The sequence below is a fragment of the Drosophila navojoa genome, chromosome 2 (genome assembly GCF_054131105.1).
Source record: "Drosophila navojoa isolate 15081-1374.11 chromosome 2, UAZ_NAV_1.0, whole genome shotgun sequence".
NCBI lineage: Eukaryota > Metazoa > Arthropoda > Insecta > Diptera > Drosophilidae > Drosophila > Drosophila navojoa.
Window position 1 is genome coordinate 26390821 of NC_142890.1, and position 22857 is coordinate 26413677.

A 22857-nucleotide genomic window follows, 5' to 3' on the forward strand; every position below is an offset into this window, starting at 1 on the left:
AAAATTCGAGTTTTGCTAGCTCTACCAAGCAGACAACAGTTAAAAAACAAACTCAATGAAGTGGTAATTTAGAACGTTACGTTATATAGTAAAAAGTCGAAGGCGTGAAGCGTAAACAAATATCGATTAAACGCGACATTTTCTCAGTGTCAGTCAAAGCCCAGTGTACTATAATCAGTTGCAATTAATTTGCCTATTTATTGATTTTCCTCGCTTCTGGCAAAAGCCTAATTCGAATTCTAGTTAATTTTTATTGTTTCTCATTCAATTTGCAGCGTGATAACATAAATAACTGTAAAAGAGTAAAAAATTTACATAACTTACCCATTGAAAGTGAAACTACATTGATGCTAAAGAAAAACCTATTACAAAATTCCTGCCAAGTGTAATAAAACTTAAACGAAGGAAGGAGACAAAGTAGCTGCGAGACAGAGCAGCGACGTTTGCAGACCACGACCAGAGAGCCAATTGTATCGAGCAAGGGGCAGCCTGCGAGAGAGTGATAGACAGAGAGAGAGCGAGAGAGCCACAAAGAGAGTGTACCAAAAGTATCAACACCACCCACAAACGAGGCGCCTACTCTGCGGACGTTTGCACGTTTCTGCTTTCTGAGTCTTCGGCTCTTCGACTTCGGCTTCGACGTCTGCGACTTCGGCTGTGTGTGGCATTCGTTTTGTGTATACACGAGGACGCCAGGCTAATCCTTTCGAGCGCTTCGCTGGCTAAACGCACACAAAACAGAACAGAGCAATAAAACCAAACATGTTTTCGGGTTTAACAAATCAATTCACCTCGCTGGTGGGCGCAGTCAAGGGCGGCGCTGGCGATGAGGATGTCCCAGTGCCCACAGGCGATGCTGCCGCTGGCGCTGCAACCACATCAACTGCGGAGGCAGTTGCCACATCAGCGGAACAGGATGCTGCAGCCGCTGCCGGCGGCGAGCAACTGCTCGAAGGCGAGGAGGGTGCCAAAAGGTAAGTCAACTTGCTTGCACTCAATATGGCTCGATCAAAATGACAAAATGTTTGCCACTTTCCACAACCGATAAGAGTTTGATGTGTGTTTATCTCTTGGCAGTTGCCACTCAAGGCCAATTCCCGTTACCTGACAGCTGCACATGCCTTGAAAGTCTATAACATATTGGCATTTCACACCAGCGTCGCTTCGCTCTATGCCTCCAGCCCGAGACCCACTTGCGTGCCGAATCGACCTTGCAGTTTCTTGCCTTTAGCATTTTGGCCAATCCTTTTGGCTGCTCGATTACCCTGGCTTAGCCATATTTCCTTGTTGGATTTTGCTCTTACATATTTCATTGCACTTTTTCTTCCGTGACTGAACATAATTGCTTTGACTGCAAACGTATAGCTGATCATTTCGTTATACATGTATGTGTAAATATGTGTATATGGTATCGTGATAGAAGTTGATTTACTGTTAGATTCCCCAATTGTGATGACTCTAACTGCCAACTGATTGTGTTGCTAATTCGAGCATATCTCAAATGACATTATTTATTGGATGCCCAGGAGAAATTAGCAAGTTGAAAAACTCCCTCTGGCTCTGTGAATTTCTATTCATGCTGTTCCACAATATAAATCAACATTTTCAATGCAATGACAAGTTTCATTTGGGAAGTAAGCGATTCCCCATGGACCATATGCCCAAGTTAATCTCGTTATTTAGTTATTGAAGGGAAATAATTTGCTTATGCTGCTTAGTAAAAAAAAAAAACTTGCACCCGAATTGTAGGCGTAGAATTATATATGATATAGATATCGATATGCATATGTTTGACTTGGACATTTTGTAAGCAGGACTTTCGACTTATCTCCTCCTGTCTAGCTAGAAAATTATCTATTTAATAGATAAATTTTGGAATTTTGTAATAATCAAAATATAAACCGTAGTAAATTTAAAGCGCTTCGAATTTCTATTATTCTCATTACAATATTGTTTATATTTTTTCTCCTTCACTGTTTCTCATTATGTGATAAATTAATAATCAAATTTGTGTATTTAATAAAAGAAAACAATTTAGTTTCATGAATAAATGCATTTAGTTATTGCTTATGGCCATATAACACAGGAGTCTCTCTTTATTTTGCTACCAACTCGAAAAGTTTATACAATCGACATCAATTCTATTTTGTGACATGTCCTAAGACAATTTAAGCCCAACTGACAAGCTGTTAATTCCAAATGTTACTGCCTAATCCTTTGAACAATCGCAAGCCAAACGGTGGAGCTTTTGTGAGCTATGCTCGACGCATTTCCCGACATTCCCACCAAACCATAGACCGTCAAATGCCATTTTTCACCTAATTTGGCACATTAATATTTAATTGTGTATGTGTGTGTGTGTGTGTGTGTGTGTGCTTGTGGCAAGCCAATTCTGGGCACGTCCCGTGAGCAGCCTTTGCCAGCTGCCAACAGCTGCTGCCAGACTTTGAAGTGCGTCTCCTAGTCTACCCATTTAGTAGTATTCCCGCTGCTGCCTTTCACTATCAACTGACATTGACAAGTTGTGTGACGACGGTGTCGCGGACTACACGGACTACAGGCTTCCTTTATCCGCCTTGTTTCGCACTCCTCACAAATTGCACGTGTACGTGGCTTATGCATAACCACAAAATGTTGAGTCATGCTGCCCACCCACTCACTCGCTGTCGTTGCCATTCAGTGTTTTTCTCCTTTGAGTAACGCAAAAACCGAAATCCTGTCACCAATGTCAGAGACATTTGCTCCATGGTGAGCAGCACAGCAGCAGGACAGGATTCTGGTGGTTGCTTTCCAGTTTCCAGTTGACTTTTGCATGTTTTGCACGGATCGATACCAAAGAGAGCGGCAACAGAGGCCGAGAGAAAGAGAGAGAGAAGCAGTGTGAGAGAGAGAAAGTTAAAGATTGGGTCGCTCTCCTTTGCTCTGTTGCGTCTGTAAAACAAAACGAAATGTGCACATGTGATATGCCCTCGCCAATAGTGGAGCAGAGGACGCTATCCTTGCCATCCTCGAGTGCTGCGACTGCGGCTCGCTGCCGTTGTTCTTGTTGTCCTTTTGCCAGCCTATTTAATAATTGTGCATTCAGTGAACGTGGCCTGGTATTTGAGAATCAGACGCCCCCCAAAATAGCAATCAACGTTAAATCTCTATAATTTTCGTTGAATTAATTTATTCAATTTTGCCTGCCATGCATAAATGTAGCTCATTAAACTGTCATATGGAAGCAAAGTTACATATTTGGGACAAATAGCAGTTGACTCCATGGACTAAATCATAACAAAAAGCGCATTCAGAGTGTAAATTAGCAAGCTTAGAACTTCGTTTATATACTTCTATAACTTTTTATATGACTTTATAGAAACTTGAAACTCGTTTCCCTTGATCTCATTTGTCGGCTAAGCACTTAATTAGTTTTTATTTATACAGAAAATTGAAATATTCTATTTAAATGAAATTAATTTTGTTATATCTAACTATTAAACAATTATTAAAAGAATTTCAAGTTCAAATTTCTTTCAAAAATTAAAAATTTTAATCTCAATATAAATATTTATCTTTAAAAACAAGTAAGAAAGCTCTAGTCGAGACTGCTCGACTACGAGATCCCCTGAACCCTACAAGCAACTGATATTTCAATAATAATTCGCACATACACACGCACACATACACACACACGCATACAAACAAACACACGCACACACTCGCATATACAGGCGATTGCGCTTGGGTTGCGCTGCAGTGTTGGCGATATTATGAGAACTTATTTGTGGAATAATTTAATTTCTAGACGTACGATCGTAATGAAACTTTCAGAACGTAATCATGATGTATAAATGTATGTGTATACCGAAGCTCAAGTCTCTAGTATTTGATATACGACTTCTACAAAGATGATGGTGAGGGGGTGGATATAGGGGCGGGGGGTAAATTTTAACAAAAACCGAAATTGTATAAAATACGTCTTAATATATATTTAAAATTTGGACACTCTAGCCATAATGATGTAGGAGATATAATTTTTTAACTGACTTTCGATAAGGTTTTTTATCGATAAAAAAATATCGGAATGAGTTATCGTTTTTTGGTGATAAACTCGATATGCGCGCGATATATACGGACATTTTAAAAAAAAGTTGAAGTCTCTAGCTCTTATATCTTCTGAGATCGACGCGTTCAGGAAATACATACGGCACAGACGGAACGACGGACGTGACGGACGGACTGGACAGACAGACAAGACGGACAGGGGGCCCAAATCGACTCAGCTCGTGCGTGCTGATCAAGATATATATACTTGTGGGGTCTGCCACGCCTCCTTCCTGCCTGTTACATACATTCAAACAAAACCATTATAGACCCTGATTTCCGCATTGTCAATGGGTTCAGGGGTAATAATAAATTAAAATTGATATGTATATATTTTTATTTTGTATTTGTATAGTTTTATTGTTTTTTTATTTTATCTTTATTTATATTTATATGTATATTTATATTTATATTTATATTCTAGTTATTATTTATATTTATCTTATCTTATATTATATTGTATACTTTTACTCTTTCTCTTTATTTCCTCTTTGTCTCTTTCTCTTTCTCTTTCTCTTTCTCTTTCATTTTCTATTACTTTCTCTTTCCTTTCTTTTCTCTTTCTCTTTCTATTATCTTTCTTTATCGTTATAGTTCTCTTTCTCTTTCTATCTCATATTTATATTTATATTTACATTTATATTTATGTTTATATTTATATTTTTATATTTACGTTTATATAATTACAATTATACATTGTCTGTAGGTGTTCCATATTGGAAAATATCTTCACTAATTATGAGAATTTGAGGCACAAAAGGATTACGAACATGATAGCATGCTGGCCCCGATTTTCGTCCTGCACAGCCTTCACCTGTATTCGCGTCGCCAGGGCCAACGCTGTTGGCTTTGCCATTTGCGCGCTTTCAAGGACATTTACACTATTTGCAGTTGCTCTCTGTGACTGCGTGTGTCTGTATGTGCTCGTGTGTATGTGTGAATGCCCTTGCATTTGATGTCGCTGTTGTTGTTGTTGTTGTTGTTGTTGTTGTTGTTGTTGTTGCCATTGCGACTGCTTGCTGCGTATTTCGAAATGATGCCAACAGAAACAATGAAAACAAAACTAGCGCTCAAATTGCTCCGCAAATAAGCAGGACGAAGGGCTGGCCTTAAACTAGGCTATGTTATTTTGAGAATTCTCTTTGTCACAGACTTTTATTAATTTATGCTTATGCACACACAAATATCTGCATTTGTATGCATGTGTGTGCGTGCCAACTTTTTGAAAACTTTTGATTGCCTCACAAACAACAAACAACAAAGAACAAAGAACAAGACGAACAACAACCGTCCGAGTTTATTTTGGGTTATCATGAAAAATAAAGCTGGTAAATATTTGCATTGATTCAATTTGAAATTGGTTCGGATTGCTTACCAACAACATTCAATAGCCAATCAAATATACCTACGCACAATTTTTATTTGCGATTCAAAAAGCTTGCATATGCCAATATGGATTGGCATCAAATCGTATATCCCATTTATTTATTACTTGTTTATGCGAGAGGAAGTGAGAGTATATTGGTTTTGTGTTCTCCTCGCAGCATTTCCTCTCTACTTGGAATTTTGTATATATATCATATCCGCTACGGTTTCATCACCTAAAATATATTTACTCTTGTAGCATTTAATACCAATACAATATAATACACAATTTATTCACTGGCCATGCGGCTCTGTTTCTTAACCTTCAAATAATGCAAGTATTCTATGGTTGATCTCCTCTTAAGATGAATTTAAAGCAAATTTATTACTTTCTGCCATAGACATGTATCACAGTTTAAGAGTCAGAATTAGTATAATTTAGAGGTGGATCATTGATGATTTCTAGATATCAAAGAAAATATTTTAAGTATAAATAATTAAAAATTTTAAAATATGTATATATTATTGAACTAAATATATATTATTTATATCTATTTTCCTTAATGTAATTTGAAACAAGTATTGTACAACTAAATATGAATTTTATTTATTTTGTATAAGTATAAATCAATAATAAGTATAAATCAATATATTCAATATCAATATCAATCGTTCTTACAACTGAAAGTAAACGATTTGAGCCATATCTTTCATGCCTATCAACTGTTAAATAATGACTCAAAGATTATATATTAAATGAACAATTCACCTGAGCATTGGCTTATTAAGAAGGCTAATGAAAATGTCGCATTTAGACATGCGTATTTCTACATGCGCACAGTATTCCATTCTCACATAGACATACACATACATACGTTTAGTTATATGTAGGTGTGTACACATGTTGATCCGTCAACAACTTCAAGGCCTTTATGCAGTTTTCATAGCCTACATTGCTGCGCTGGCTACCTGTGCGGGGGAATCTTCAGCTCACTGCAGTGCACAATCAAATCAAAGCGCTGGCCTCAAAATAAATGTATAAATAAATAAATAGAGCAACGGCGCAAGGCTGAGAATTTATGTCCGCCCCCGAAAGACGGTTGGCTGGCAGGCAAATAAAAATAAAATAAAATGCTCTGTGCTGAATTGAAATGCTGGCAAATCAAACGCAAAGGCCACCGACAACTTGAGGCTATTTAAATTTAAGGACGATATTAAACTTGTATGCCAAGCAGCACCGCAGGACACTGCACAGCTGGACAGCCGGACACTGGGTGGCGTGGGCGCTTGCCATGTGAGGCACATTAACGTGCCAATATTTCGTGTGTCAAGTGTGAAGATGGGGGCTGAAATTGTAGGCAGTCTTGTTTTTTTTTTCCTTTCCACTCCATGTCAGTGTCGTCCGCCTGTATATAATTCACAGGATAATTGCCCGCCCAGCCAAAGGCCGCGCCGCAAAGTATGCAGCATAAATATTGAATGCGGTTTTGACCAAAAGTGAAACCTCGAATTACTTAGCCTTTCAATTTTAGCTCGCCATATTTCCCATACGTGATATTAAGTTTGATTCTTTTGTGAATATATTTTAGCAAATTTTCACTGAAATTTATGTTTTTGTTAAACACTTTTACTAATTGGAGAACATTTGTATACTTTTATATCCCTGCATTGCTGCCCATTCTGAAAGACTTATTCGTCGGCCAGTAGCCCACATGCGCACTGGTCTCGAACGTTCAACGTTCAATCAATTTTATCGTTTTAATTTTATGGACACCATTTTTCTGACCTGCACTTAGCCTCATTTTGTTACTGCACAGCAGTTGTACAGCTTGGCTAAATCAAATTGACGGCCAATTGGCAGCGTTTGGCAGCTGATTTTATGGCACAGGCAGGATATAAAAAAGAAATAATATAATCGATTAACTGTAACCCCTTAAAATGGTGCTCAGTTTTAATTGCCTGCATGCGAATTGTGAAAAAAATGTGTGAGCGTAACGGTCAAAAGAAAAGTTCTTTTGGCTTAGTTAGTCATAAGACTAGAGTTTGCTTTAAGGATATTTGCAGCTACAAATAAAGTCGGTTTTCTAATCAATAGTCATTTTTTTTAACTGCCGTGATATTAATTAGAAATATAGATCATATATAGATCAAACATTTAGTCAGCTATTTGATTCAAAACACCTTAGAGTTGTAAAAAAAATACAACATTGAACTGAACTGCATAAATATATTTTATATGTATTTATTTACATTTATTGAAATTATCTCTGCTGCTTCACTTAATTGACATTAAAAAAAGGTTTCAAGGAGTCTTAAGCTTACGAACTGTTGTACTCTTAGTAAAGCATCCTAATTAAATGTAATTTTTAATTAAAGTTCTGCTCTACAGCAGCTGCAATATTATAATTATAATTGTTGTGAAAGCAATTAATATTGGAATTGTGCAAATTTACTTATCATTTGCTCTGTAATTAATTTGCAGCCTGAGCAGAGAAAATATGTATTTTTTAATAAATATGCAAAAGTATTAAACTAACTGTATTTCATATTGCTTTATGGTCGCATATGCTTTCATTCCATTTATTTTTATACTCATAGGCCCACGTTTCCTTAACTAGTTTGAATACAATTGAATCTTTTCGTATTTTTTTATGGCTCTAAGTGATTTGATTTGCAGCACTAAACGAATTTGATTGGGTCCGTCCGAGCATATGGCGGATGCTGTGTGAACATATGCTAAAGTATCCCGTTGTCTTGCTGCTGGCGCTGGGAGAAATCAAGATAAATGTGTAGAAGGGAACAATGGGCAAAGTGCACGGAAGTGGCGACGAGTACAGGAAACGGAAAAACTGGCAAAAGTTACGCACATTTCACATACATACAAAGGGTTACATATATGTATATCTAGAAATATATACGTATATGAGCTATGTAGTTGGCGGTACGGAAGGAGCGATACAACCGAAAGCGTAGTCTGAGGCGAGTCGTATCAAGACATAAATATTAACGCACGGCGGAAGTGACAGCCAAAGTAATGCCAACAAATGATGTGAAAGTAGAAAAGGGGGTGCTACGAACTAACTGGCAGAATGTGTTTGTGTGTGTGTGTGGGTGTGTGTGTTGAGACAATGCACGCACACACATAAAAATTGTTATATGTCTTCAGGCTACCAAAATGCTACAAAATAGCAAATTACGCCGTAACGTAAAAGCGCAATGTCTACGTGTTTTTTTTCGTATTTTCTACGGATCCACTGTGACAACAACAAAAAAAAAAAAAAAAACATTTTGTTTAAGTTTCACGTTGAGATACGGCAAAAGTTTGCGAAAAAATATTGCAGGAAGTCAACTTTAAAGAAAAAGTTCAGTTAGATTCCATATAATGATAACAGAAATGTTTTATAAGCTGCGGAAAATAAATTTATGAAACTGATTTACAACCTGAACTCACGGAAAATGTTTATAATGCTCTTTTTAGCTCATTTGTGTCAGAAGAAAAAAGCGAAAGGAAAACTCAGTCTCGGAGTATATATTTTAGCTCCTCACAAGCTGAGTCTACGTAGCCATATCCGTCTCTCCGACTGTAAAATAGAGAATCCACATTTGAAATATTTCTGTGTATAATATATTCCTGAGTAAGCCATCTCATTAAAAGTTTAGATTGTTTTCAATATCTTTTACCATTTCATTATCATCGTTCGAAAGTCATATTTTAATTAGAAGTTAAGAAATAGTAAAATGTAGGTGAACTAATCTGAAAATTCAGATTATGAACTCCACGCATGATTTTTAATAGCTCTTATCTTGTCTTTCTTTTGCATTAAACATTTATATCAGTTAGCTTAAATCACTTTTATTTCATTCATATATATATCTAATTTGATTTTCCGAGTGTAATATCATTCATAACATTTCAACACAAATGTGTAAAGAGCAAATATTTTGTTATATCTCATATCTGTTTTCTTGTTTATTCAACTATGCAGTTCCGCTTGGCGAAATGAATCCCGAGCAGAGAACATTTAATATTTGCAGGGATTTAGGAAGTCAGTAAAGAGTGATAACAGATAGATACCCTATACGCAGTGTCGAATCTTTGTTTATCAATTGACATTATTTTTTGCCTCTGGAAGACTAGATACATCCACTTCACATCATTTTTAATTGAAAATATTTATACAGGGTATCAAAGTGTCGCCATTGTTATGCAGCTCTTAATCCGGCATTCTGTAATTCCTCATTCCGTTGCCACATCCATTTGGCGAGCCAGTCAAATGAACATAAAACTCGCACGCTCTATAAAATGCTAAAACGCGTTTGATAAGCGCGCACTTACTAAAAATTTTCAAATTGTTAGCAACCCTAGGTTGCTTTCGATGGCGGAGGGTTCGGGTGCGGGTTTGGGTTTGGCTTTGACTTCTGGACTCTGGATTGGGGCTGGGACTGCTCTTAGTTCTATTTGCATAACGCTAATAGCTGCTGACTGCTTTCAAAAGTCAGACTCGGTTGCTCATGTGTGTGTGTCTGTGTGTGTGTGTATGGGTGGGTATATGTCTGTGTGTGTTTCTGTTTACTGTGTTTGAATGAAAAGGTCATCCCAAGTGTAAAATTCACAGCCTGAAGCGTAAACGTTGGTCATTTCATTTTGGCTGCTTTTTAGAACCCCTAAACCTGCTTTAATAGAGGATAAGCAGCGACTGTACAAATACAGCTTTATCGGCATGACAGACGCTTTAGCACATGCAAAAGAATTAAAGTAACAAATTGTCGACTAAGCAATATGTATTCTATTAAGTCAATATATTAAAGCTTTCAACTCTGAGGAGAACATATATTGCCAGTGATTAATCATGGCTTGACTTGACATTGTCTTCTTGGCTTAACTGTATCACGTAAGAAAGAAATTTCTTAAAGTCTTGCAAGTTAAATTTCGAAAATATTGCGTTGGTCATAGGCGGCGTATACGCAATTTAGCTGGCGTGCCTCGTGGACAGCCTTTGTATGGCGACATAACGCAATTGCGCGGCCACAACTGCGCAGCGTCTATTGGCCTTGCAAATGTGTTTATAGTTGGAATGAAAAACAGCGCCTAACTCAATTCCGCTGCTAGATGCCAGCGGCAACAAGGAGCGCAGTGGCTGACGTGCTTGCTCTTGCTACTGCCACGGCATCCTGCTCCTGCTGCTGCTGCTGCTGCTGCTCCTGCTACTGCTCCTGCTATTGCTGGCACGTCGTTTTGCAATTTAATTTTGTGTTGTGCGCCCGTCGCTAACGTGCGCAATTAATTCTGTCAACAACAGAAGCAGCCCAGGGAGCCAGAGCCAGAGCCAGAGCCGGAGCCAACACCTTGTGGCTATGTCGCAACATTTTCCCTTGTTTCTCGCCCACTCAATTTGCAATTTAAGGTTTTCCTCACTGCATCTCAATTTCGCTTTTGTGGTTTCACAGAGCAACTCCTTAGCTCCACTTTAGTCCTCGTTTAATCTAATTGTTATGTTATCAATATTTAGCGACCCTTTCGGCTGTGGCCCGCTTTCAACTTTTAATGACCAACTCATTTCATAAAGTGTTGCTGTTTACTGGCTCTTAGGTTTTCGTGTTTTAGACCCATTTCAAGTTGAATAAAGCTGAGAAAATATGCAATGACATTTACTGTATTTTATTTTATTTTTATTTATTTTACATTTTCTACTCAAGTAAAAAGTATTTTTAATTTAATATTGAATGTATTATTAAATATTTAATAACTCAGGGCATCTTAAATAATTGAATCGATTTTACTGACATGATTGAGTTTCAGTTTGTGCCCAAACTTGAGCTCCGACTCCTAAGTACATCAGCGCTCCGATTCGGCTGAGTCACCTGAGGCTAGTTACGTGTGCTAAGGTGCACAAACAGCACAAACTATTTAACTGACAAGCCCTTAAATTATTAGTGAACGATCTAGTACTAGGGGCTGCCTGCTTTAGTGCACTTGACAAGCCATCAAGTAAATGCAAACCTTTGTCGATATATATTTTGGACAAACTTATTAAATTTTCAGGCACAGTCCAAGAATATGCTGGCAGGGCTGTTCCATGTGCCAGAGCCAGCACGACCTTTGGCTTAATCTAAAAATAGCTGTCGTAGCTTCCAGCTCGGAGCAACTCCTTGATTCCGTCTGTGTCTGTGTCTGTGCCTCAAAAGCCACCAAACATTTTATGGCCAATACAATTTCCGCCCCAAGCAACATCCTGCCGGCTTATGGGGGACGCGGGTGCCGTTTGCTTTGCCAAACAAAGCCGCCGCCGCTTCCTGCTTGGCAGCATCCTTATTTCATGAACACCCGGGGAGCGGTGGCCAACATCTTGACTCATAAAGAAAGTGACAAGATGTTGACAGCGCTCTCAAACTTTTATATAAATATCCGACTGCGTAGCAGCTCTAGAGCCTTTCCAGAGAACTTTCCAAGTTTAAATAGGCATTAAAGATGAAACGAAATGCCCAAGTCATACGTTAATAACTATATGTGCTCTTAATCCGGTTTACTTGTTCACTTAATATTGTCAAGTTCATATTTCTGTACAACACACAATTTTCTCTAACTTTTCTCTCGTGGGACTGAAATAAAAAAAAAATTTTATAAATTTAATGCATTTTAATATTAAATCAAAATAAATTACATTTGTTAATGTCAATAAATTATTTTACACTTAATAATTTATTATTATTATTTTTTTTTCTTCTTTTTTCAATAAACTTCTAATAGTTACAAGTTTAAATAACCTAATTAAATATTAATTAATTCATTTATGTAAGCTTTCTTTCTTTCATTCTGAAAAATAAATTAATAAATAATTATTATAAAAGTACATTTAGCTATATAATATCTTTTATATAAACAATCTATCGATAAAAACATATTTGATCATATATTATATTTGAAATGCCTTATATATCCCTATTCTCAATATCTTTTTAATGGTACTTCTCCCCTTTATAAATCGATTGCTTAATCAACTGCCTTTCATAGCTCAATTTCATTTATTTACATACATTGCATTGCATTTGCACTTAATTTAGCAGCCATTGCTTTGGCTTGATTTCGAATAGAATGTTTTTTATTTCGACTCTCGTTTCGTACCCAATCAATGTGAATGCAGACACGAGTCAGTGTCGAGAACAGCCTTGCGCCCTTTGACGTGTCAATGGAAAATGATTTCTTAATTAAATACTTGAGGCTTAGAGTCACGTCAATGTGCGGTTTTAATCGGTTTGCATTATTTCAGGGGCTGCATCCTTCATTAAGATGTTATTCTGCTGCCGCACACCTCTGTTGATTATCGACCTCTTCAGTTCGGCCTGCCATGGGTGTATGGCGCATGGCTCATATCGCCTGGCAATATGACCTTAGCTTGGGGCTTTAGTTCTTTGTGGACTGTAATGTCTGCCACTCACTCGTTAATTGAAAATTGCAAGCGCCAACTGCTCCAGCAGCATGCGCCAACTGTTTGCTTTGTAATTGAGTAATGAAATATGCGCTAGCACCCCTACAAAGCTAAGTCCTCGTTTAGCAGCGACCCCTTTAAACAAGTGCTGGCATACCAATGAAAATAATACAGGGCCCCCTCAAAGGTCAAGGGGTCTGTCTGTCAGAGACTTTGAAGTTGGCGCTGCCTCGACGTCTCCTGGTAATGATATTTCAACTATGCTGTTATCCTGGTCATCCTGTCAACATTTCATAACAACCAAAGCCTTGAAGTGCTCGCAGCAGACTCTCATTAAGTTCTCTTCTTACAGCTTGAGCTCCATTCAAGAACTGCTTGAAACTGAAGTACAATTTCATTTTGTATATTGCATTAGAAATATGTATCTACAAATATTTTGAAATGCCTACAACAAAAACTATATTTATATAGGGACTTGAGCTGTTTATCCAACTGATTGATTGATTGATATTGCTGGCTACGCTCCAATTAAAACTAGAAATTCATTACGACTATTTATTTAGCTGATTGGAATTGTGGGCCTGTTCCGCCCCCGAAGACCGTATTCATGTTGCCCGACAAGTCATCATTCTAATTGAATTATATATCGCTCAGTTGTAGCCTTCGTAGCTCGCATACGCTGCGTATACTTAATTAGCATTATAAAGCAACGCCATGAAACTTCCTGTGGCTTCAACAAGTTAGAATGCCTCGTGGCTCCCAGGCGATGTGTGAGATTGAGTTTGGTTGAACTCTGCGTTTAATTAAATAAAAATTCCTTGTGGCCTGTGGCTTGCGGCAGCATGAGGCATTATTTTGCATACATTGTGGATATCCTTGCAATTTTCTTTTTTTCGCACAACTTGTACTATCCATGTGTGCCTTGTTGCCCTTTGATGGCAGCCAGCCGTTCGTGTTCGTGTTTGGTTTCCATGCTCTATCACAGGACTAAGGACTCGGGCATCAGGCAACAACATGCCGCATGCACTGGGCCAAGGTCAGCTCGATTTACATTTCAATTTCCAGCTCAGCTGCAACTTTTATATGTTCACCTCAGCACTGCGAGAGTGCTGTCTCTCTCTTTAACTGTATCTCGCTCTCCCTCTGTGTTTGTTTTTCGCTGTCATTCCGTTATTCCTGTCAATTGATTATAAAAACAGGACACCACCAGCAGATACAATGTGTTGGTCCTTGATGGCAAATTGTTGCAATGCCCGTACATTACCCGTCGATGGTTTCAACCAGTTCCGAGAGCAACAAACAATCTGTCCCTTTTGTTCTCTTGACTCGTATTAATTTTGATTTACGGAGGCTTGCCTGTATAGATTTATGCCTTATTGGATCTTGTACCCTTTCACCTTTTGCTTGTCGCTTGCGTGTTTGAACTTTGAACTTCTGTAGTGTGCGAAAACAATGAAGGGCCGTTCAGTGGCTTTCATGTCGAGGCTCCGTTTAACATAATATCACTTTCGTTTAATCATATCTCGAGACTTAATTAAAAGGCATTCACTCAGTTGGTTGCATGTGGAAAGTGGTCCGATCCGGTTCAGTTGGGTCGGGTCGACTCGGCTTAGCTCGGTTCGGTTCGGTTCGGTCCGGTCATTAGATAATCCTTTCATGGGCCTTAATTGCCGGCTTCTCAACGTAAAATGTCTAATTAATTTCTTAACATTTCCATCGCAAAGATATAAATCTTCATTAATTCAAAATTTTCCCTCTTTTCAGGTAACTATGAAGGCAAAACTCAAACGATGATGAATTTAACTTAAGGTCAAGGTGAAAAATATTGAGAAAAAAAAACAATTAGCCAGGACTCAGATTGTTTCTTAAATATATATTTATAGTCACTTCAAGTAAAGATAAAAATCGGCTTGAAATATTGATTTTAATAAGTTTTTCATGGAACTACCGAATATATAGAAAATCCACAACAATAAAGATTTTGCTTTACATGTACTTAATATAATTTAGTACTTTCCACTTTGCTCACTCTTTAAAATTAATATTAATATTTATTTGTGTTTAAGGATTATTTAAAAACTTTTAATTTTTTTTAACTTTTAACTCATCATTTTTATTATTTTGTTATTTAATTTTGCACACATTTTATTTTAGCCTACCCAAATCATCCTCCCTGGTAGATTCGTTAGTCAGCGAAGCCACGTAAGTTTTCAATATTCATTTAATTTATAATTATGTTATTTTTGACTCATTATATTTTATTATAGTGCTATAATAAACATTTTCTTTAAATAAAATTACTTTCACTCCGCACGCCAGTTTTAAGTGGAATCGTAAAGACATCAGTATGTCGTACTAAACATAAAAGCGAAACTATTAACTGAATGCTGTCATAACTTTCTACCATAAAACCAGCACCCGACCACGCCCATTGGCTGTCTCTTAAGCCGCCAAATGGCAAAGGCAATCACAAAAAGAAAAACTCTCGGCGCCATAATTGTAGAGAAAGTCAAATAAAAGCTACTGCTGCTGGGGGACTCGCATCCCGATGGCATTTCGAAACTTTAATTGCGCCAAAGTGTTTGCGAGTGTCACAGCCATGCTTTATGCACCCACCTCACACACACACACACACCCACACACGCACGCATACATAAGCCCACGCAAAGTTCTGCTCATATGTGAAAAGTTGCGCAACTTAATCGCTTCGCTGGCGGCCATCGCGCCGCGGCATATGCAACAAGATTTTGTCATGTCACTTTGGATGTCGCTGTCCCCTTGGGGCTATGTGTAATTTTGCCTGGCTGCACTCTCGGCTTACGTTCAGCTGCTCTGCTAATTGTAGGCCATCGCGAGTCCAGGCCAAAAAGCGATTCCAGCACAGTTTGGGCCCATCCACATGTTGAGCCTTAAATTGCCATAATCCCAAGGTGTCACAATCCCACGGTCGACCAACAATCCACTGCCCCGTTTACTGCCATCAGCTATTCATTTCGAGATAATTCATCTCAATCAGCTTAAATATCATGTTAAATAATTCATTTGTGCTCGTGCTCAGGCCGGGCAGCCTTTGGGGCCTGCCTTTGTGCTAAGTTACCTTTAATTAATGCGCATAAAATCCTGGCCATTTGCACCTTTTTGTGTATTTGTTTGCTGCCCCAGACACGTCCACGTTTGCCACGTCCCCAATCCTGCATTTGATTGAGTGCGCTGCCATGGCAACGAGCAACGAGTGTGTCCTGATTGTTTATCATTCAGTGATTTGTCCTTGCCTCGTATACCCTTTCTTTGGACGGAATTTAATTTTTTGATTAATATTAATATGCGGAGCAAAATGACTAAGAATGAAGAATTTTTTATTAATACTGTTTGATTAGTTTGGAGACATTTAAAACTATTTTCATAATAGATGGAGACACAGTAAGAGTTCTAAAAAAGTGAAAACTAACAGAAATAGATCTGGTAAAAATATAAATTTAATAATATAATTTCATCAATTTGTTAAATAGTAATTTCGTAATTCTAATTTAGTCTTCCGGCTTAAAACATCCCATATTGTAAGAGTATTCAGTTGGTGTTTGGAACACATCGAACACATATTTATTGTTAGTTATTTATGTGCATTCGAATGAGCAGACAATGGAACTTACTTGCGACGCTCTTGACATATTACCCAGATACACGCACAAATCACATAAGCTATCAACTGCCGTTAATGCGATTTATTTGCTACTGTATATAATCTGCCCATATAAGGCAACACACGAGTGTCTGACTGTTCGCGTCCAAGGCGCATTATTATGTTTTAATAAAAAAGAAAAAAGAAGCAAATGAAATACATGAAGCCAGACACACAAGCACAAACACACGCACGCACACACACACAGGTGTGCTGGGTATTAGAGTATGCGTGCCCCGGTAAATGTCAAAAGTTTTAGAGTATTATAACACTGGGCCACATTAGGGCAGCCAAAGGACCTCTCAGAGCCTTTCTCTTGCCTGTCAGCGACACGCAACGTTTGCAGTTAGCTGCTGATATTTTTAGACATTTGTACAAAGTTTTGGTTTCTTTTTTATTTAGTTTCTGTTCTCTCTGTTATGGCAGCATTTGTTGCCTGTTTTTATAATTATATTCTGCGTTCGTTACGTTTACACCAGAGTCGGATCCAGTCACAGGATATTTTAATGCTGCTCTCGGCCACAAGCTCTGCTCGAGTTAAGCAATCCCATTAAGTAGATTGTGAAGGCTTCGGCGACAACTAAAGACCTGAATGGGACTTGGGACTCGGAAGTGGGCTGCGATGCGATGCAGTGCTCACTTCAATTATATACCCATTGCCAGGTGCTGCCAGCGCCATTAAATGTTATGTTTTGCTGAGGATTTCGAGCCATCAAGAACTTAGCTGTTGCCCAATGATTAGATGAGCGCCTAGGGTTAAAAACAAATGGCCTGCACATGACACGACTCTAAGCCTCCACCAAACTACTCTAAACTAGGGGAAGTGGGAGAGCATAATGAAGCTGCGCCCAGTTAATGGGCACTAATATGCTAGGGTTAGTAAGGGGCCATTAAGTTGCTGGGCTGGAATATATTTGATAAGAGAAAAAGCGTACCTCAATCATCAGAAGTCGGTGTGTCATGTTTATAATAGACTAAGGATCTATCAAACTGACTATAGTCTACAGACTGCTCGACCCAGTGGAGAGCCGCTCTTCCAGCATAGCACATACCATTAGATATATAATCCCAGGAGAACAGAATCATCTCTCACACTCAGCAAAAACTCATCAGGAGCTGTACACTTTACTTACCCAACTGCGAGACGTCTACCCTTTGACTTGCAAGACGTATATAGTTTCTCTATATATTAAATATTTTTCAGTTTTAATTTATTACTTCAAAGTTAAAATCTCGATCTTTTGATCAAAACTTTCGTTTATTTATGAAGAAACATTTTCGTTTGGTTTAAAAAGCCTACTACGAATTTAAGCTAATTAAAAAAATGAGGTATTTTTTGTATTATCTCACTTTTGCCTAAACTATCGATGATTTTATACTACTATATTCAATAGTCTCTGCGATGTATAGTATTAATTTAGTTTTTCCCACTTTTGGCTAAATTATCGATGTTTTCATACGAATATCTGACGTTGTTGAAAGTATTTAATAGTCTATTATCATCAATAAAACTGGAGGCTTCCTCTCTTTTATAGAGATACTTAACAATTTTAATAAAATTCAATAGGATTTGATTCTTCCCTCTTTGTATCATAGCATCGATTATCTAGATTTATGTATATGAATTCTAATAAAGCGAATTGTTGAATCATAACTCTTCAGAGTAAGAAATCTTGGCTCAGCCTTGTCAGCTCAGTCAAGGTCGACCTTGGCAATCATCTCAGCTTCGCCGTATCAGCTGACGTCTAAGTAGTATTTTACACTATTTTGCCAATCATAGTCGCAGATGATGCCTCGTGGAAAGGTCACAAGTGAACTCGAGCATCTATAGGCAGCTACCCATTGGATTGACCTTTTCAGCCAATCAGAGGCAATTTCAACGAGTTTCTTTGAGAAGTCTCAGTATTCGTATTTATTTCATAATTCCACGATGCTGTATTGCATATTTTATGGCACAATTTACGGCGCCTGCTTATAAAAATAATATAATTGGAAAAATTCAGCGTGCACAGCGCAGACATAAAACGAAAATTGAAGACTGCGTGGTAAATGTGAGAAGAAAAATATGAAAAGCGGCTGGCATTAACAGCAAAGTTCATGAAAATGCTGAAACGAAAACAACAACGGAAGTCAAATGTCAAACAATAATTACCTATCGACTGTGGGCGTGGCCATTGTAAAGGCGTTAAATGAGCCTTGCATCTATTATTAATTGCCAGACATGATCATCACAATAGATGGACGCGATAGGCGAGTATATGTCATTCATAGGCTCCATTTTTCACGGTGTTTACCTCCTGTCGGGGGCTGGCATCCATTACGCCCTCCCACTCACCTGCCGCACCTGTCTCTTTACCTGCTGTTTACCTGCTTGCTGGTAATTTGTCAAATGTGGATTTGGCCATTCTTTTTCATTTCCTTTACTGGCTGTTGCGTCTCTCTGGCGAGGGTGGCTCGAAAGCTTGCCATTTCCAAATCAATTTATAAATCTGCATTAAACTTGAAATCAACATTATATCGGGGCATTCCAAACTGCCTTATATCCTTACCCTCAAAGAGGCTGCCCCCTGCGAGGGCCAACTTGTGAGAAGGGTTTGACAGTTATGCACTTAACATCAGATTCTGCTAAATCACTTGAGACGTTCCGCTTTAATACGCGCCAACCCAAAGCCCTCATCGGGCTAACATGTTTTACATGTTTTATATTATGGAATACAGAAATTCCTTATTGTCCAAATATATAAATAACAAATTTGTTATAATTTGTTTCTGTCATGCTGGGATTTTATTTATTAAATTATGTATAAAGTTTATCTTGCTGTGTTGAAAACAATATACATACCTAATAATATCATGCAAAATATATATTATTATAACTTCTTTATCGAGTTTTTGTTTTTAATCTACTGAATATATAATTTGTATTTTTTAGCAAAATATTTCTGTTCAAAATTCATACAAAATTAAAAAAAAAAACAATCAGTTATATAAAATTATAGGTAGCAGAATTCTTAATTAAATCTGGCCATGCACACAAAATGTAGTTAATCGGGGCCAACTACTCTGACCACCCTCGCGATGCCAGTGCTGCCTGCTGAGCCCTAAGCATTGTGCGTCAGCATCATACCGGCTGCTTGGTTGCCGTACAACATGATATTATTTAGCTTTTATACGCATTTAGCGTTATTTTTCTGTGCAAATGCAATAAATTTCCCTTACCATTACCCTTAATATGCTGGCCGTATGTGTGTGTGTGCGTATGTGCGTGTGTGCGTGGGTGGGCTTGTTTGCGCACGTGGATCCATCAGAGGCTTACCGTAGCAACGGGCGGGCGTTGCCAGGCATGGCTGCTGCTTCTTCCTCAGCTTTCCACTTTCGAGCTTACTTTAAAATGGCGTGTCTCGGCAGCTTTGAAATCAGAGCCAGCGCAATCTCGGTACGACGAAGTAATCCAATTAAAGTACAAACTCACGCCCGACACTCGACACAGACTCAATTAAAAAGCGCACTTACAGCCAGTGGAGCAAGCTCGGCTAGTTAAAATCCGCTCGCGCTGTTATCGTCTATCCACCTATTGTGGCAATTGCCATTTGTGTTTTTTGTCAGCGCGAAGCCATAAAATGGCGATAAGCAATCAGGCAGATCGACTACAAAAAAAAAAAAAAAAAAAAGAAAGGAGAGGGAAAAAGCCATCTACGTTAGCGAATGCAATTTGCGCATCAGCAGGCACGAGGGGCGGGTAGGGGGGCTTGTGTAGAGTCGGGCAATTTGATGTGTCACATTGACATATCCTCCGCACAGTGTGCCACATTTGCAATTCTGCACTGCAGTTGCATATTGCAGCTGTTGTCCTTAGCTTTGCCCCTCGCCGTCCTTACTTCAATTTGCATAAGTGCGATTTGTGTGTTGGTTGAATGTTCTTGCCGTTGTTGTTACTGTTGTTGTTGGTCTGTTATCCCTTTGCTTTGTCATGAACTTATAAAAAAAAAAGAAAACAAATTTATTTTTATATTTAATTGCATATTTTCCCTCATTGAGGCAAATTTAAGGTCAAAAGTCTTTATTGTAGTTGGCATAAAGGGAACAATGCTCTGGAGCATACAGCCAGCATCAGGGCAATTCGGTTAGTTGGCTTAACTGCAAAGTTCACGCAACAATGAAAACTCAATTTGTGGAGAGAAACTTGTTGGGTGAAAGTTCATTGACAAACTATAAAAAATAACACTAATAACATTTGAATGCAAATAGAATACTTGTGAGTAAATGTGATAAAAATTTGAATTTTCTCTGAGTGCCAATGTAAAAATAATAATAATTTGTAAACCATCAGATAAAGCTAATTTATGTTTAATAGAGGTTAGCTGTTGCTCTTCAACTTAGATATTCCCAACTCTGTACATACAGCAAATATAAGTGATGTACTTCCTTTATATTTTCTCAATCCTTTTATAACCCATGTGTAAACCCAGAACAGAGAAAATGCTTGGCTTAGAAAAAAATGCAATTCAGACTAATAAGAGTGCTCTAGGAGCTACTATACCCTGTTGCTGTTATTTAATGCATTGCAACTTTCAATACATACAGAGTCTGCATGGCAGACATACATATAGATAGATAGGCTGGAGTGCATTGTTACAACCATGCGACCCATCCTATCCTTCCCCATATAAAATGTAAATGGTCTGAATATGCCTCCTTCTGCTTGTTAAATGCATTCGCAGGGACTTGGATTCAGAGCTGCATCGAGCTGCATTGCACAGACAGCAAACACAAATGAATAGGAATAATTAGTTATTTCTTTGTTTACTATTCGCATTAGTTATTCAGATTCAGGTCAATAGAATTAGCAGTCGACCTATTTTTAGCAAAGTAGGAATTAAAACAAGCTCTCACTGATTTAAGGATGTTAGATGTACAATCTTAAATAAAATGATATGATAATTGAAACAACTTAAAATTTAAAATATATTTCAATATCTCTCTTCAGCAAAATATATGTTGAATAAACATTCAGTTCTTGACAAGGTGAAGCTAAATTATTTGCTTTGCAGATTTGCTTATACTAACTTGAAAAGTAAATAATTAAATGCAAAAATGAGAGACATTTAAAATTGCTTTAACTTCTTGGCCCGAAAGGATTCCTTATGAAATTATCGCTGTCTAAATTCCTAGCCTCTGGCTCTCTGCATGTGTGCGTGTAAGTCAATGTGCAGAGTCCTGCGGCATGGCTTATTTTTCTGCAGAACGGCAACTGCGCCAAACTTTTATAATTAAAACTTTTGTCTGCAATTCGACTGAAAAAAGGAAAAAAAACCAAGCAACGAAAAACCACATCAATATGAATGGCTCAACGCATATAGCGTGAAAAATTCTCTCAACATGGACTGACAAATACTGCACATGATGAAAATTCAAAAGCTCCGTAAAAAATAATTCTCTAAGGTCTCAGACCACAACATGTTGGGTAGGAATGAAATTGAAGATTGAAATTCGTCCGTCTTCAAAAAAGATATTTCATAGCACTTGGAAAATATGAACGAAAATATAGAGAACTCTTTACCATTAATTAAATGAATATAACATTTTTCAATTCAACTTTATTTAAAAATTTTAATTTTGAATAATAATTATTTAAAAGTTTTTTATATTATATATTTTGTACAAATCATATTTCATATAATATGTGTATATGTTTTGCCCAAATTAATTGATAAAAAAAAAAAAAAAATTATATTGAAAAATTTGTGGTTTTTCCAATTAATTTGAGCAAATGAAATGGATTTTAGTAATTAGAAAGAATTAATATTAATAATAGTTATTGTTTATATTTCAAATAATTATTTTCATTTAAAATTGTTAATCAAAATTTTATAATGGGGGTTCATTTTTACAGTCTCAATGAAGAGTCTAAAGTAAAGAGAAATAAATGTATTATTCTTGTGTAGGAGAAGAGGCTAAAGGTCTGCTTTAATATACTTAAATTCACGACATGCCTGGATGGCGCTGCCCAGCTCTCTGGCTTTAAGTATGCCACTTATCAGACTCTGGGCAGTATTATGCGAATGCTGTATAGTCCTAGGCGGGCCATAAATAAACACTGTAGCCGTCTGTCAGGCAAACAAAATTGCGTAAAAGCATCGCGCCCCCCAAAACGCATAAATCACATCAAAAAGTGGCAGTGGAGCCGGCCACTTGGCCACTTGGCTAAGATGGTGAATGCTAATGATAGTTATAGGGCTTATCAGCAGCAGAGCTGCAAAGCTGCACAGCTGCAAGAGATAAGCCCCGACTTGAACTCTG

At 37.7% G+C, this 22857-nt stretch overlaps 1 protein-coding gene across 16 annotated transcripts in view; it reads left to right on the forward strand.

Moving 5' to 3' along the window:
- The window catches only part of Sap47 (Synapse-associated protein 47kD), a 36575-nt gene that overhangs the window by 392 nt on the left and 13326 nt on the right, over positions 1–22857 (forward strand). For 9 of the 16 annotated variants that reach the window (XR_016196668.1, XR_016196670.1, XR_016196671.1 and 6 more), the window contains exons 1-2: positions 700–974; positions 15033–15080. Coding sequence is in view for 12 of the 16 variants with exons in the window: in XM_018112866.3 (XP_017968355.1) it covers positions 763–974; positions 15033–15080 (260 nt within the window). In the remaining 4 variants the exon portion in view is untranslated. Of the gene's footprint in view, positions 1–275; positions 975–15032; positions 15081–22857 lie in introns of those variants that run through there. The other 7 variants (XR_016196673.1, XM_018112870.3, XM_018112868.3 and 4 more) reach the window with 2 other exon arrangements.